Source organism: Sander lucioperca, chromosome 12 (assembly GCF_008315115.2).
Source record: "Sander lucioperca isolate FBNREF2018 chromosome 12, SLUC_FBN_1.2, whole genome shotgun sequence".
NCBI classification, from domain to species: Eukaryota; Metazoa; Chordata; class Actinopteri; order Perciformes; family Percidae; genus Sander; species Sander lucioperca.
In genome coordinates this window covers 8797173-8814465 of record NC_050184.1, presented here as the reverse complement: position 1 = coordinate 8814465, position 17293 = coordinate 8797173, and the positions used below count along the sequence as shown (strand labels likewise).

General features: G+C 37.1%; 1 protein-coding gene across 1 annotated transcript; it reads right to left on the bottom strand.

Moving 5' to 3' along the window:
- Positions 1 to 8824: 8824 nt before the first annotated feature.
- Positions 8825 to 15365, bottom strand: LOC116040670 (kelch-like protein 10). Its single transcript, XM_031286201.2, has 5 exons — positions 14537 to 15365; positions 13538 to 14024; positions 11975 to 12592; positions 11713 to 11862; positions 8825 to 9173 (listed from the first exon to the last, which is right to left on the bottom strand). Exons 1-5 carry the CDS (start codon positions 14653 to 14655, stop codon positions 8838 to 8840), a joined length of 1710 nt encoding a protein of 569 aa, XP_031142061.1. The 5' UTR covers positions 14656 to 15365; the 3' UTR covers positions 8825 to 8837.
- Positions 15366 to 17293: the final 1928 nt, after the last annotated feature.

The window sequence follows — 17293 nt, the reverse complement described above, 5'->3', positions numbered from 1 at the left end:
TCCCTTTCGGTAGTTAAAGTGGCAACTTTCGCAGATGCGATATTTATTCTCAGAGGTTGTTTGTTTCTTTGTTAATTTTATAACAGTTGTATAACTGCTACAAATCATCTTATGCTTTGTGTGTGGGCTTAATTGAATCATGAGAGACTAAGCTTTCAATTGGTGTGTCGCATGGCTGTATATTTTGAAGATTTAATGCTTTAAAGTTATAAAAACGTTTATGAGTGGAGGTTACAGCGACGCTACAGCCACAAAGTGTGCCGTCCACAGTACAGTGAACCTAGAGAGGTTAAATTGTACACTGTTCACATTGGAACACAACGTGACAACCGAGGATAACACGACAGGAGGGGAATCTGATAAACCCGAAGACGACAGGTGGGGTTGTAAATCTGCTTAAAGGTAAGATAATCTTTTTTTGTTTGTTTGTGTGATTTGTGTCAGCTAAGAGGTTATTTGCCTTTCTCAGTGTCCATATTGTGATATTATTATTACGTAAGTGTAGGTATTTCAAAGCGTTGCTGACTGAGGAGGAGGGCCATTATTTTTAGGTGGGGTTGGCGTCCAATATCGTTCAAATTTAAGGGCCCCTGTCTTCTAAATGGTTGGCCATTCTGGTTAATCAAACCACGTTTAATCAACGTTAATTTTACTACTGTAAAATGTCCTTTTCAGTGCATATTTTGGTCACAACTCTTTGATGATAACCAAATTTAATAGATCCTTGTCTAAAATGTTGGTGTCCATGTTATAAAAAGAGAATACAAGCTGATCTATCATTATAATATATATTTTTTACTTTTAAATATTATTATCATTATCCGCCTCAAAAATCCAGTAAGCTATTGATTGGTCTCTCCTCGGGCCCTGACACTCCATGATCCAGCTGTATCCCCCACAAGACACCTCAATTGACATGAGTCAACAAAATACATGTAGGCTGGATGGACTAAATTCCAAAGATCCAGGCCTTGCACAAGACAATGTAACACACATGAAATACACACAGGAGACATGAACGTTCACGCTTTTGTTAAGTAATATCAAGTCTCACTTTGTCTGCTTGTCTGCACTTTGACTGTTTTTGTGATATTCTGATTATTCTTCAAGGAGAAATGTTTTTTTGTTTTTGTAATGTAAACACTTTAACTTTAAACACTGCCTGGAGAAGATGACACAGCTGTGGAGATGTGGCAATGCCAGCCCATAAAATTAAGCTGTCAAACAAACTGAAAATCAGTTATTACTGGAATAACAGAAGCACTGCTGTAATTTGATACATAGAGACATTTATTTACAAAACAATACAGCTCATAGTGAGGTGGATCTTCATCATTTCACTTCATCCAGGGAGTGCAGGGAGTGATGAGGGGCAGCATACTCGGCCAAGTTGGGGAGTCCATACACCACGCAGCAGCTCAGGGCGCTGCGGGAGATCTCCATGTCACGGACATCAGACCACTCACCAGCTTCGACATCAAAGCACTCAACGTTTGGGATGGTGGTAAAGCCGTTGAAGCCCCCGACCACATAGAGACGGTCATCGATCACTGCGCTGCCAAAGTGACTTCGGGAGCCCAGCATGGAGGGCACAGAATGCCAGGTGTCGGTGTGGAGGTTGTAGGCCTCAGCAGTGCCCAGACGACTGGTTCCATTAAAACCACCAACCTTTGAGAGAAAAGGTGAAATATGAAGTTGAGAGTCGGGACTGCATCTACTATTTTTCTGTCTTTGTTTCTCATTTTATATTCATCACTCTTTTGAAGAAGGGCAACTGACCTCACTGTGTCCCTAATATAAAGTTATGTAATATTAATGTAAAAAAAGAAAAGAAAAAGAAGTAGGATGGAATGGAAGCTCACGTAAACATTTTTGCGTAAAACTGTTGATATTTTCTGGCAAAAAAAAATTTATTAATATTTAATATTACATTTAACAACTTTCCTGCAAGAATATAACAATAATGATCAGTTTTGCACAAAGTTGTATTCAAAGCAGCGTGGAGTTTCACGTAGCCTACAACATGTAGACAGCAAGACACTGAAACTGTCCATTGAAACCCACACAAGTGCCTTAAAGCTGCATCCAGCCACATCGATGGGTTGTGATTTGTAATGTGGTTTTCTCTTTTTTGAGTAATGCACAAATTGAACCTGTAAATATTGATCAATGCTGTGTTGTATTTACCAACATTTATTTACACATGGTTATTGGAAATGCAGTATTTACCATCAGAATTCAACTCAAAGGATAATACTGATGTTATTTAAAACAATTTGTAAATCAGTGTATAAATGTCACATACAATTACATTATCATCATATTACAGTTTACACAAAAAGACTGGCAGTAAAAAAATCACATCTGAAAGAAAAAATAATCTAAAATGTGTTATTTCACATGCTCATCCGTTTACATGTCTTCTCCATGAGTCAGTGTCACTTTTTAATATTGGGATGTTGCAGTGTTTAACTCTGCTTTGCTGCTAAGCATGCTGCTTTTTCAAAGAGTTTAAATCCAGCAGCCTCCCCCGTTAACACCCAATAACTAACTTACTTGAAGTACGGGCTGCAGTTGCAGAGGATGATTTTGTGCGTGAGAAATTCAACATTGTCCACTCTGATCATCGCGTCACAAAGCTCTTGTTTCAGATGGAGCTGATTATACACCGACATCTTTGCTCTTTAGTATGAAGACTGTTACTCCTTATAACTTAGGTACAGGTTTCTCTCCTGACTCTCAACAAGTGGTTCTAGTTGTGTAAGACTTCTGCTTCCACATACAGGATTCTGGATTCTACAATGGCTCATTATGACATCACAGAATCTCATGAACAGGACCCACTGTTCCAATCACAAGTTCTATAGATAAACAGTTATTCTATGTGTTATTAACCCCCGGTAACTGGTTTTCATCTGGGTAGAGCACGTTTTAGTTTCAGGGTTCATTTCTCAAATTCACAATGAAAGCAGTACAGATGTGGTTATTTTTTGTATAGCTGCTAATCCACAGACATGCAATGCTGATCTTAAACACTTAATAAAAAGTATAAACCTATGTCAAATTAGTGTTATAAGTTTGTAAGAAGCCATCTCACTGTATGGTGTGGATTTCTGCCATTTTCACCCCTTTAATTTACGGTTTCAAATTTTGGTCAAGGCACTTTTCTATTCAAAGCATTTATTACTTTTAAATAATAAAATAATAATACATATATAATTCAAAGTAATTATTTATTATTGTTAAGGTCATGGTTGGCCAGATAGTTTACATCTATCATATGTATCTCAGGTCTTACAGTATCTAAAATAAACAATCTACAACACCCTTATAAAATACAAACAAGTATCTAAATTATTTATAATTGTCAACAATACAGAACAATAAAACAGCAAAAAAGAATACCTATTATTAAATGTTTATTGTACACTTGTTGTATTGTCTTATTCAAGCACTTTCATATTGTAAGACTCAAATTTGAAGTAATTGACTTGTGATAGGTTGTTACATAAACATACTCAATCAGAAGAGATTGATTCCATTATTTTTGACATTTCTGTATGTTACATAAACTGTTATTTTTCTAATCTGTCATTTTTTTTTCAAGTCCAATAACACAGACAAACCACTGATAGATGATGAGCATAGAAAAACATGTGCTGTGTGAAGGAACATTCTTTGTGCTTGGGCTTCCTGTAGTCTTTAGTATTAAAGGTGCAGTAAGCAATGCTGTGCAAAGATTGTTGAATTTAATGTGCCGGCACATTTAAATGCCGCCTCCCCTCTCGCCCCCTATCATCAACTGTCGCTACCTGTTACCGATTGGCTGCAATAGTATTTTGTAGCTTGTGCACTGCTTTCTGTTGGTTTCCCATTTACACAGCCAGGGCTATGTACTGTATAAACACTGGATTTTTTTTTCAGTGCACACAGACAATAGAGAGCAAGGTGACTGTGAGTAGTAATTCGCTGAATTTGACAAAAAGTGTGTTGGATTAACATCACTAACCTGATGCGGCATGTACACTGAATTGATTCAGAGAAAGGAGCTTTTTCACACATACCACACAGCTTGATAACCACTGGTCCTCTGACACAAGAACAGCAACTACAAACATTACTGCTGCCTCTACAAATATCCTTACTATTAACTTTCCATCACATTCTTCTTTATAACTTGATCATTGGTGTGAATTGATACATACCTACTAATTTAAATGTCAACATTCAATATTTTGTGCCACTTCTGTACAGAAGAGGGTCTTGTTTGATATGTCACAGTCATAGATTAATGTCAGCTGAAAAGAATAATAATTTTGTTGTTGTACTTTGTTTTTCAGAACCTGCATGACATTAATCCTGAGAGGGGCACAAAAGCAAGCCACGAGAAAGTGCAAAGCAAAAATAATTGTTTTTTTGCTCACATTACTGCACACATGCATAATTAAAAACAGTTAGTTTGATGTTCATTTCTCACAAAAACAAAATTGAGTTACCAAATATTGTATGCACTGTAATTTAAATAGAAAATTGTCAATCTGTTGAAAAAATGAAACAAAGAAAAGATAAGTAAACAGGCAGGGAGGTAAGGTTGATTCAGGTCTAGTTTTGCTTGTGTTACACCTATGACATTTTTTAAAACATATTTGAAAAGGAACTGCATAGTGAATATTGTCTCTTTGTCAATATTAGTATTATCATTATTATTAGTAGTAATATATCAGTAACATCCTTAATTATCATTAAATACAGGAAACAATAGATTCAAATACATACTGTAAATATACAGTAATTTACTGATGAAGATGTGACCAGTTAATTACTGTACAGTAACTGAATTAGTACAGTAAAAAGATCTTATAATACACTAGAAAATGCATTTCCTGCAGAAAATGCTTGTGAATGCTGAAAAGCTAAATTGCTAAAGCTAAATTGGATTGCTGGCGTAACTGCGTAAGAAGAAGGTGAAGTAGTAATAATTGGTTGGAAAAGTGGGAATGGTTTTAATTTGTAGGAATGTCATTGAAATGTTGAATAATATCAATAATAATAATTCCAAAAGTGGAATATTTAAAGTTTTTTTGAAAAGAAAAATCATAGTATGGTATGGTATGGTATGGTATAGGTATGTCAAAACAACTTGGTTGCAGCTGTCGCCGTGATCCTGCTGCACTCCCTCCTACACCCTGCTACGCTCTGCGGTGCCCTGCAGTGTCCTGCTGCGTCCTGCTACGTCCAGCTATGCTCTGCTGTGCCACGCTACATCCTGTAACGCCCTGTAGTGCCCTGCTATGACATGAACTAAAACGACTACCATTTGCAGTCAGTGTTCCATTATCTTTATTGTGACCATTATTGCCACTGTTCATCACATCCCCAACTGGCACCGTCAGACACCGCCTACCAAGAGCCTGGGTCTGCCGAGGTTTCTTCCTAAAAGGGAGTTTTTCCTCGCCACTGTCGCACTAAATGCTTGCTCTTGGGGGAATTACTAGAATTGTTGGGGCTTTGTAAATTATAGTGTGTGGTCTAGACCTACTCTATCTGTAAAGTGTCTCGAGATAACTCTTGTTATGATTTGATACTATAAATAAAATTGAATTGAATTGAATTGAAAACAATGGATTAAAAAGTCACTAAAAATCGTGAAAAAGACATAGTATATAGTATGTCAAAAAAGTCATAGTATAGCATATTGGAAAAAGGTCATAAAAAAGTCATAGTATAGTATGTCCAAAAAAGTCATAGTATAGTATGTCGAAAAGTCATAGTCATGGTACAGCATTTCGGAAAAAAAACAAAGTATAGTTTGTCAAACAAAATCATAGTATAATGTCAAAAAGTCATAAAAAGTCTTAATATAGCATGATGAAAAAAGTCATAGTATATCGAAAAACATTATAAAAAAGTCATAGCATAGTATGTCCTAAAAAGTCATAGTATAGTATGTTGAGAAAAGTGATGAAGTCATAGTATACTCTGTTGAAAAAAGTCATAATATAGTACTAAAAAAAAGTGAAAACAAAGTCATAGTATAGTGTAGTATGTCGAAAAAAGCCATTTAAAAGTCATAGTATGTTATGTTGAAAAAGTCATGAAAAGGGCCAGCCCAGACTGGGAATTGAACATTGACAAAAGAAAAAGTCATAGTAAAGTATGTTGAATATCAAAAAAAATCATAGTATAGTATGTCGAAAAAAGTGAAAAAATTCAAGGTATAGTATGTTGAAAAAAGTGATTAAACGTCATAGTATAGTATGTTGAAAAAGCCATAGTATAGAATGTTTAAAAAAATCATAGTATAGTATAGCAAAAAAAAGTAATGGTACAGTATGTCGAAAAAAGTCATAGTATGTCGATAAAAAGTGATATCAAAGTCATACTATAGTATGTCGAAAAACGTGATATGAAAGTCGAAAAAAATCAAAGTATGTTGAAAAAAAACCATCATGACAAGGGCAGGCCCAGACTTGGTATAGAACCTGCGTCTGCAGTGACTACTTGCTGGTTTACTGTTGGAGCAGTGAAACTGTGCCACCAAATAATTTATGTTAAGAATTGTCATAGAATAGCATGTCAAAAAAAGCCATTAAAAAGTCATAGTATGGTATGTCAAAAAAACAATCAAAGTATAGTATGTTGAAAAAAGTGATAAAAAAGTCATAGTAAAGTATGTCGAAAAAAGTCATGGTATGACACGAAAAAAGTGATAGCAAAAAAATCCATTAAAAAGTCATAGTATATAATGTTTAAAAAAATCATAGCATAGTATAGCGAAAAACGTCATAGTATAGTATGTCGAAAAAAGTCATAGTATGGTGTGTCAAAAAGGTGATAAAGTCATAGTATAGTATGTTAAAAAAAAAGTGATAAAACGTCCTGGTATAGTATGCCAAAAAAGCCATAGTATAGAATGTTTAAAAAAAAATCATAGTGTAGTATATCGAGAAAAAAATCATAGCATAGTATGTCGAAAAAAGTCATAGTACAGTGAAAAAATTGATAACAAAGTCATAGTATAGTATGTCGAAAGAAGTGAAAAAAACCATGGTATAGTACGTTGAAAAAAGTCATAAAATAGTATGTCGAAAAAAGTCATAGTATAGTATGTTGAAAAAAGTTAAAAAAAAAAGTCATGGTATAGTATGTCGAACAAAGCCATTAAAAAGTCATAGTATGGTATGTCGAAAAAGCCATAGTATAGAATGTTTAAAAAAATCATAGTATAGTATAGTATAGTGAAAAAAGTCATTGTATGTCAAAAAAGTGATAACAAAGTCATAGTATAGTATGTTGAAAAAAGTGATAAAAAAAAGTAATCATAAAGAATGTTGTAAAAAGTGATAAAAAAAAAAGCCATGGTATAGTATGTCGAAAAAAATGTTGTGTCATGACAAGGGCCAGCCCGGACTGGATATCAAACCTGGGTACTTGCTGGTTCACTGTTAGAGCTGTGCTATCCACTGTGCCACCAAATAATTCATGTTCACATCAGTGGCCACAGCACGAAAATGGTAGGGAGTACTATAGACAACACAGGACTTTCATCCGGGCGAGCGGGATTCGCGTCCCGCGGCCGCCTCCCAGCCATCTCCCAGCGTCCTTTCCCCGAGTCGCCTCCCGGCTTAAGGAGCGTCCTTTTCGGCCGCCTCCCGGCCGTCTCCCGGCGTCCTTTCCCCGAGAAAATAACGTGACATTTACACGTAAAAAACGAGAAAAACGTGCCCGTGAACACGTATCAATAGATTAAAAATAATGTGACATCTACACGAACTGCCGTGAGACTGGGTTGCAACTCTCGCTGTAGAAAATAGAGATGAGCAGCGCGCCTTCTGTCCGTGGTCTGTACAGCTTCAGGTTTATAATAGTTGTCTATAGCTTATAATAGCTGTCGATATGCTGCGGCAGATGTGTCACGTTTGTGCTCCGTGTATTTCTGTCATAGTTTCGGTTTCCCACCTCTGATGTAGATGTAGATGTAGCCACTTACCTAAACTTTGTCTCATTCAGAGACCACAGTCTCAAACGGGGCTCTGAGTCTGTCAGAAGGTCTGAGATCTACCGTTATCAGCAGAGCATGTAATGCACAGCAGGCTATGGTGCAGGTGGCTTCTTTTCTGAAATATAGTGACTTTATTCTTGTAATAGCCTATTATCACTTTATTTTTCTCAAAATATCACGACTCCTCCGAATCACAGAGAGCACAAATGGGATATATTTTGAATGTACACAAAGTTTTGAACATGAGCAGTAATCTTGCTCAAACACATCTGAAATATTACAGTCCAGGGCTTTATTAATCCATTAAAATTAATAATGTATCATTGAGGTGAATAATTGTCATGTGCACATTTAAGGAGGTTACTTCCTCAACAAAAGACGCAAAAGAGGAGGGAAGAGTAAATGATGCTAGGCAACGTGTGCTGACTCAGATATAATTAGAAAAGTCGATCTACAGGAGAATAAATAGCAATATGCCTGAGAGCCTTATTGTAATATATTCCATTATGTTTTTATATTTGGATTGTAATCTATGTTTCCCTTTACATAAATATATTTCCAGCATACATTGATTCAGAAAAAGGTAAATAGGTGCATACAAATTCACCAGAATGCAGGAAATGTAATGTTTAATGCACAAAATTTGCTGCTCATAGACTAGTTTCTTTTTCACCATTTAGCAGGGAGGTAAAAGAGTCACAGGGGCCAGTTAGTGGTCCCATAACATAAAGTTGAGTCACACAAACTGAAAATGTTATTAAATGTTATTACTCGAGTAACAGAAGCACTGCTGTAATTTGATGCATAAAGACATTTATTTACAAAAAATACAGCATCATTCGACTTCATCCATGGAGTGCAGGGAGTGATGAGGGGCAGCATACTCTGCCAAGTTGGGGAGTCCATACACCACGCAGCAGCTCAGGGCGCTGCGGGAGATCTCCATGTCACGGACATCAGACCACTCACCAGCTTCGACATCAAAGCACTCGACGTCTGGGATGGTGGTAAAGCCGTTGAAGCCCCCGACCACATAGAGACGGTCATCGATCACTGCGATACCAAAGTTACTTCGGGAGCCCAGCATGGAGGGCACAGCGTGCCAGGTGTCAGTGTGGGGGTTGTAGGCCTCAGCAGTGCGCAGACGACTGGTTCCATTGAAACCACCAACCTTTGAGAGAAAAGGTGAAATATGAAGTCGGGACTGCTTTTAGTATTTTTCTGTTTTTGTTTCTTATTTCATAGCCTACTCAGCACTCTGAATCTGAAAACTGTTAATATTTTTTGGCTGTTTTTAGATTTGACAACTTTCCTGCCAGAATGACAAGACTTACTGTTTTGCACAAAGTTATTGTTCATTGAAACTGTCCATTGAAACTCACACAAAAAGAGGTTTTTATGAGGATATGAGTTCTTAAAAACAGTGCATTTGTTCAGTGCATTACTGTAGCCTATAGGGCAGCAACTAACAATTTTATTATTGATAAATCCCCTAACAATTGATCTATAAAGTATCAGAAAATAGTCAATAATGGTCATTACAATTTCCCCAAAGCACAAGAAGACAAATTCAAATGTTCCTTCACACTGGACAAAACTTGAAAAAATAACTTAAACCAGTGGTTCCCAACTTTTTTGGTCTGAGGTACCCCCACAGCCCTGTCAGATGAACTCACATACCCCTTTATCAATTCCCAACGTATTTTCCAAATGTATAACACTATACATAATGTTAATGTTTTCATATTTGTCAAACAGTCAATATTTAGGCTAGTTTGGTTTGATCAGCAATCATACTACTATTAGGCTACTACTTGGAGTGAAGCTGAATGTTTCAGCCATTTAGCAATTACTTTTAGCTAACTATTTCAACTAGTCATTACTTTTAGCTAACCGTTTCAACCGCTTATGCATAACTGAATAATAAACTAGCTATTTCAACTGTTTAACCATTACTTTAAGCAAATCATTTGAACTGTTTATTCATTACTTTTAATTATTTATTTCTACCATTTATTGATTACTTTAAACTACCTGTTTAAAACTTCTGTGCTCACTTGCTTACTCGTTTGCACGCACTCTTCCATAACTGCAACATGTAGTGTTACAGCAGATATTTTCATTTAATCAAATCATAATTTTTATTTAGGGATCGTTCGGTATTTATGGAATGGACCACCGGAGGAAAATAGGGGAGGGTCATGTCTTTTTATTTTTTTGTTGAGGGGAGGGTCATCCAACATTTTTTATTCATGAAAAGAGCAAAATTTCAAAGTGGCTTGTTTGGTGCATATTTATCCATGTAGCTCTTAGTCTCGGCCCCCTAGCAGATGGGTCTGACCACATACGCGGAGTTTGCTGGGGCAGGAGGAGCACTTCCCCCCTGGTGGCTCAAACGGGTAATTGCATTGTTTAAAAATGAGTGGAATAATTACGTCTGGCATGCCCAGATATTTTTATAAATATCTTAAATAACACAAACCAACTAAATGGTGGTAGGTAATACATCAGATTTCATATACTGCTTCAGTAAAAAAAATATTACCTGGCTGACGATGGGAGCAGCAGGACGCAAAATATGGATCTTTTTTCTTAATGTGTCTTAACGTTTTATGGTGAGTTTGGAGAGGCATCTCAACAGACTGTAGGTCCAACACTGATTGTTCACCGTTACATTTTAGTTGAATTTAAGCGTCTGTCTATTGCGTTCCAAAACAGCCGTGCCGCGATTGGATTTCATAAGGGCGAATTGTTAAATTGTTACAATGTAATTTAAAATCTGCTTTAAAAATAAACATATGTGTTTTGGAATATAATGTTCAGCTTCGGCACCTTTACTTATGTGCTAAAATATACAATGACGAAGCAACAAGTCTATAGCAACCAGTGTTGAATTGTGATTTCCCATTGTCTTTTGCTGAATTTTCTCAATGTTTTATTATTTTATTTAATGTGAATACTAGTTTACTAGAGGAGTAACTTAGTATTTGAAGTAATGCAGTAATGCATGAAGTGTGCATTTAATTTCCATGCTTATTGTGTTTCCACAACAATGTTAGTGAGTAAATCTACTGAAATGGCCACCACATAATAGAGGAGTGTGATGTGTAAGATGGGAATGCAGAGGTTAACTCCTGTATGTCATGGCTGTAAAGATCAAATGGCATCTGTACTTCTTTGCTAAGTGCAAACTTGCACGCAAGGGGAGGGTCATGCCTCTTTTTCAAATCACGTTGGAGGGTCATAGAAAAATTATTACTGACGAGGGGAGGGTCAAGTCTTTTTAGGTTAGAGGCCACAAAACTCCTCCGGTGGCCCCTTAATTAAATAAAGAACAGTCCCTTATTCTATTTCTTTTTTCAAATTAGTTTCTTTCCACGTACCCACTTGCAACAACAGACATATCCCCTGGTTGGGAATCACAGACTTAAACGACTATCAAAATGGTTGGCCATAAATGGCCTGTTGCTCGACTTATCAATTGTACACTGCCTTCATTGTAAATGTTTTTAGGGACGAACATCCCAACATATCAGAGGTACAATGCTGGTTTGATTTGATTTGTAATAAAAGGCCAACATTGTTTAACTAGTATATAGGTCTTAGCCCTATTTGAAAACCTCTGCCAACAACATATTTTCATGCCTCGATATCTCAAAGTGTTTCTGTGTTGTGATGTGAGTATCTGCAGTGTTAAGACATGTGCTTACTGCAAAGACATGGTCTGCATAGGTGATGACCCCAGTTCCACTGCGCATGCTGGCCATGGAGGCGATCAGTGTCCACTGGTTCGTCTCTGGGTCGTAACATTCAGCCGATGACAAGCACTCACTCCCATTGAAGCCACCGCAAATGTACACCTGGAGAGAATAATAGGAGAATAAGTAATCTTTTAAGACTTCCACTGAAGACAAGTATTCAAAAACATTAACCAATCTCCGTTATTCAGAGCTGCTCTTTAACACCACCCACCTTGCCATGGAGGGTTGTGCAGCTGGCATCACTCCTCTGTACGTGCATAGGCGCAATTAAAGTCCACTGGTTGATTTTGGGCTGATAGCGCTCAGCACTTCTGAGTCGATTATGTCCATCATAACCTCCCATGGCATATATGCACCCGTCCATCACAGTTACGCTGACATAGCAGCGACTCGAATGCATTTGTGTCACCTCCTGCCAGATGTGCGTGCCCAGGTTGAACCTGTGCACAGAGCTGAACTGCTCTACACTGTCAAAGCCACCGACACAATAAACTGATCCATCGAGGAAAACTGTGCCATGGTAGGCCCGGGGAGCCTCCTCATTGTTTGTTACATTGACCCAGCGGTTAGCACGGACATCGTACGCCTCGATATCATGGGTGGGACTGCCTCCGCACCAGCCTCCAACAGCCAACAGGATGGCAGAGGGCAATCGTGGGCGGGCCAAAAGGTTATAGGAAATAGAGTCAGAGAACCCCTTTGTTCGCAGGTCAAGCATGGCCTCCAGGGTCCTCAGGAGAATCGGTCGACAATCTTTACTTGCCTTCACCAGTTCGTTGTCGCTCACACTGTCTGTGATGTATTCTGGACTCATTAAAGCCAGCCTGACCTGCACAAAGACATGAGGACAAAAGTTGGAATTAAATTGTCTAAAATAGAGCCCAACTAATACTTCGACATAGCTGATATAATCAGATGATTTTAGCTTAACACAAATATATTGTAGCCTACTAGCATGTCGGCCTTTCAGTAACAAGAAATTGCAGTAGGCTACAGAAATCCCAAATGTTGCAAATAGGCCTACATAGTTTCTCCACTGAGAGCACTGACAACTTTTTTAACTGAAAAATGTAAAGGATTATTATCAAAATTACTATTGGCCAATATATTGTTATTGGATTTTTCTTTACACTCAAATATCAATATTTGCTTAGAAACATCCAGTATCTGTCTTATCTAGTCTGAAAAGATTTATAGATTATTTAAAAACACATTATAGTCTAATGTTCTTTACATTGTTCATCTGGGGACTGTTTGACCTTTACATACACTATTTACTGTAATTCATTAATTTAACCAAAAAGTTGTGGATGATTGTTGTTGCCATCTTACACGTTTAACTCAGATTCAGATCTGTCTTGGTTCTCACCGCATAATTTTTCCAGCCTACTAAATTCTTCCAAAATGTAAAAGAAAACCCAAATTGATCATAACATTTGTCATACTTCTATTACTAGATTCATCAGAATCCAAAAATAGAGCTTGCACAGATATATCTACATCTCTCTTCATCTTAATTAACTCATTAAGCATTTTGCATCAAGAACACCATTTATTGCCTGGCCTAGAATAGTACTCAATGTGTCCTGGTCTCAATTTCGATTTTTTCTTGGCCTCTTTACATCTGGCCTTGACTTAAAACACCTGTTACGAGGTTTTGACTACAGCTATGATTATGTTGTTGTATTTATGATAACATAACTAGCGAGAGGTAAAACATGCATATCAAAAGTTAATGTAGTTGCAGCTGTGTAATTATTCATTCCTCACTTACGTTGGACAAAAGCAGAGAGATGTTTTCTCTGCGTTCCTCAGTTGCGTAGGCAATCCAGCGAAGGACAGCCCTAAACACCGTATTCTCCTGCTTCACATTGAGTCGGTCATTCGCAATGATTTTAGCAAGTTCCTGCGCAGAGAGCTGCAGGAACTCTTCTGAGGTGGCAGCAATCTCCTCAAAGTGATTCAGCATGTAAAGGAATGCCTTGTGGTTCAGTTCAGGGGTGTAATAGATGTCTGTGAACCACCAGATGCCAATGCAGTTTTGTGGGGTCAGCTGCTTCTCCAGGAGGTCACAGCAGGCTCGTATGATGCCCATTACATTAAACCGGTCTGCTGCGACAAAAAGCTCTTGTATAATGTCTTGTGTCACAGGAACAAAGCCAGTGTAGGCAAACTCAATGATGAGCTTCATCATGCCGGGGGACACATTGGGAATGTCAAAGACCCGACTGTCTGGGGTTGACCAGTGGGTGAAAAGGGCTCTGTGAAGCAGGAAAAAAACAAGGGTTTTAAAAATAAAGTGGTCTGCGTTTTTCCTTCTTTTTCACACTTCATATAATAATATAATAAATATAAACCCCAATATTAGACTTTTCAGAACAGATGTGACTAACAAAAAAAAGTGCCTTAAAGCTGCATCCAGCCACTGCATCGATGGGTTGTGATTTGTAATGTGGTTTTCTCTTTTTTGAGTAATGCACAAATTGGACCTTTAAATATTGATCAATGCTGTGTTGTATTTACCAACATTTATTTACACATGATAATTGGAATGCAGTATTTACAATCACAAATTCAACTCAAAGGATAATACTGATGTTATTTAAAACAATTTGTAAATCAGTGTATAACATTACATCATCATCATATAACAGTAACCTGTACATAAAAAAAAATAACTCTGCTTTGCTGCTAAGCATCCTGATGTTTTTCTGCTTATTCAAAGAGTTTAAATCCAGCAGCCTCCCCCGTTAACACCCAATAACTAACTTACTTGAAGTACGGGCTGCAGTTGCAGAGGATGATTTTGTGCGTGTGAAATTCAACATTGTCCACTCTGATCACCGCGTCACAAAGCTCTTGTTCCAGACGGAGCTGATTATACACCGACATCTTTGCTCTTTAGTATGAAGACTGTTACTCCTTATAACTTAGGTACAGGTTTCTCTCCTGACTCTCAACAATTGGTTCTAGTTGTGTGTAAGACTTATGCTTCCACATACAGGATTCTAGATTCTAGAATGGCTCATTATGACATCACAGAATCTTATCATGAACAGCACCCACCATTCCAATGACAAGTTCTATAGATAAACAATTTAAAGCTGTCTATGATCGATTCAATTAAATTGGATTTATAGTGTCAAATCACAACAGAAGTTATCTCAGGACACTTCAGATTAGGTCTAGAGTAGAGTAGATGTAGACCACACTATAATTTACAGAGACCCAACAATTCCCCCCACGAACAAGCATTTGGTGCCACAGCGACAAGGAAAAAAAATCCTTTTAACAGGCAGAAACCTCTGATCCTGACTTTTGGTGGACGGCCTTCTGCCTCAAAAATCATAGGCGGCTTTATGCACAGCCATCTGAGTAGATCAAAATAAAAGTTTACTGTTGTGGTTGGTTGTGTATAGGTAATCCTCGAAACACATCTAACCACTACAGGCTTATTTCTCAATTTCACAATGAAAGAGCAAGATGTGGCATGGCTATGTTATGTTATGTATAGACACAGACATACAATGCTGATCTGAAACACTTATCAAAAGGTTTTAAATATATTACCACCATTCACACTACTGTACCCACTGATTGGTCCATCATTACTGATGCATGTTAGCCAGCTCTTCCCCTCATTAAAAACTTTTATGATTATTGTGTTGACCTCAAATTATTACTGATAATGTGAGACCCAGCTCCGGTGAAATGTGTATAAATTGATGGACAGGATATCTGGAATTTATTTCAGATGTAATGGTGCAACTCTAAAAAATAGTTGACTAAAAATAGTTGAGTTTGTCACTGTGTGTGCACCATGTACAGTCGCTGTTAGGAATAAGCATAATGTATATGTCTGACTGTCACCCAGTGTGGACAATTATTGTATTCACTTTTTGATTTCATACTGTGTAACAGGTTTATAAAGGGTAGAAACTAAAGATAGTCATATTTTCACAGACAGAAAACCTACAAGCAACTGTCTAACAGTGTTTTTTTTGTTGTGTCTGAATTATATATAGCTTTTATAATGACTTCATGCAAAATACACGTATGTTCAAATGGTTCCAGTTTATTGGCATCCACTGAATCACTTTCATTACAGAAAAGCACTACTCCTACTGGTAGAGTCATGCTAGTACTGTATGATTCTGCAGAGAGAAACATACCACACAGCAAGTAGGTAAGAAAAGATCTAACTAATATCTACAGTAAAGCACACCTGGGTCAAAATGTTGCTGAAATCCTTCTTGACCAGTGGCGGAAGAAGTATTCAGATCCTTTCCTAGTAAAAGGACTAATACCACACTGTAAAAAATACTCTGTTGAAAGTAAAAGTCCTGCATTGAAATTGTATCATCAGGAAAATTAAAGTATTAAAAGTAAAAGTACACAATGAAGACAAATCCTCACATTTTAGAAACTGGAAACGATCCAAACAGTTCTGTCAATCAACTAAGTGTTAAATCGTCGAATTATTTCAGCTCGACTTATAGGCCTTTATATTGTTGGGTAGTTTCATTTATAATAGTTTTATAAACTACATGTGTTTTGTGTGCAAACATTTTCCTTTGTAAAGTAACTAAAGCTTTCAGATTAAAGTAGTAGTATTAAAAGAGTAAAAAGTACAATATTTCTCTCTAAGATGTAGTGGAGTGGAAGTAGAAAGTGGCATGAAAAGAGAAGACTAATAGAAGTACCTCAAATTTGTACTTGAGTACAGTACTTGAGTAAATTTACTTATAGTTATATTCCACCACTGTTCTTGACAAAGTGGTTGTATTGGACACTTTTTTTTATCTTTAATTCACTGTAAATTATATTCTAATCAAGACTGAACCAAATAATGGGACAAAATTAATCTATTCTCTGTTCTTTAAACTTTAACATTTAACATCCAAAGCCACAGAAAGTTTATTTGACATTAGGGGTAATTTAAACGCCCCCAAAACAGTCCCAAATATCTGTCCTGCGACTACACCAATGAAATGATTACATCCACACCTTTGGTTTCACAAACACTGCTTCGATTCACATTTTTACGTGCCGTGTGAAAAATGTTGTTATTCCTGCTTTGTTGGGAGTTCCTGTTGTTGACTGCCGGAAGACACCAATCGATCTGAGTTTACTGAAAAGGATTTGCAGTAGCATTTCTCGCCCGAGCTTGTTGCATCAGCAGGTAAATTACAGCAACAGTACTCTTCTTTTTTTTAAAAAGAAGCATGAGCCGTCAACACTCATCATTCTGAACGCTTTAACAAAATGAGTATCTAGTCTACAAGACAACTGAAAATCAAATATGAGCTTAACAAATGATACATATTGTTCTGGCCTTGACAGAGAACGGTTAAGAAAATCATAAACTGTTCAAATATGATTTGGGGAAAAACTGACCTTCCTGTCACTTCCTGACCTTAATATCTCAATTAAGGGATTTGTAATCTGGTATGTCTCCTCATTTAAAAAAAAAAAAAACCTGAGAAAGGGAGTGCAGAGGTGAATTTGTTGCTGCTACTTTTTAGTAAAA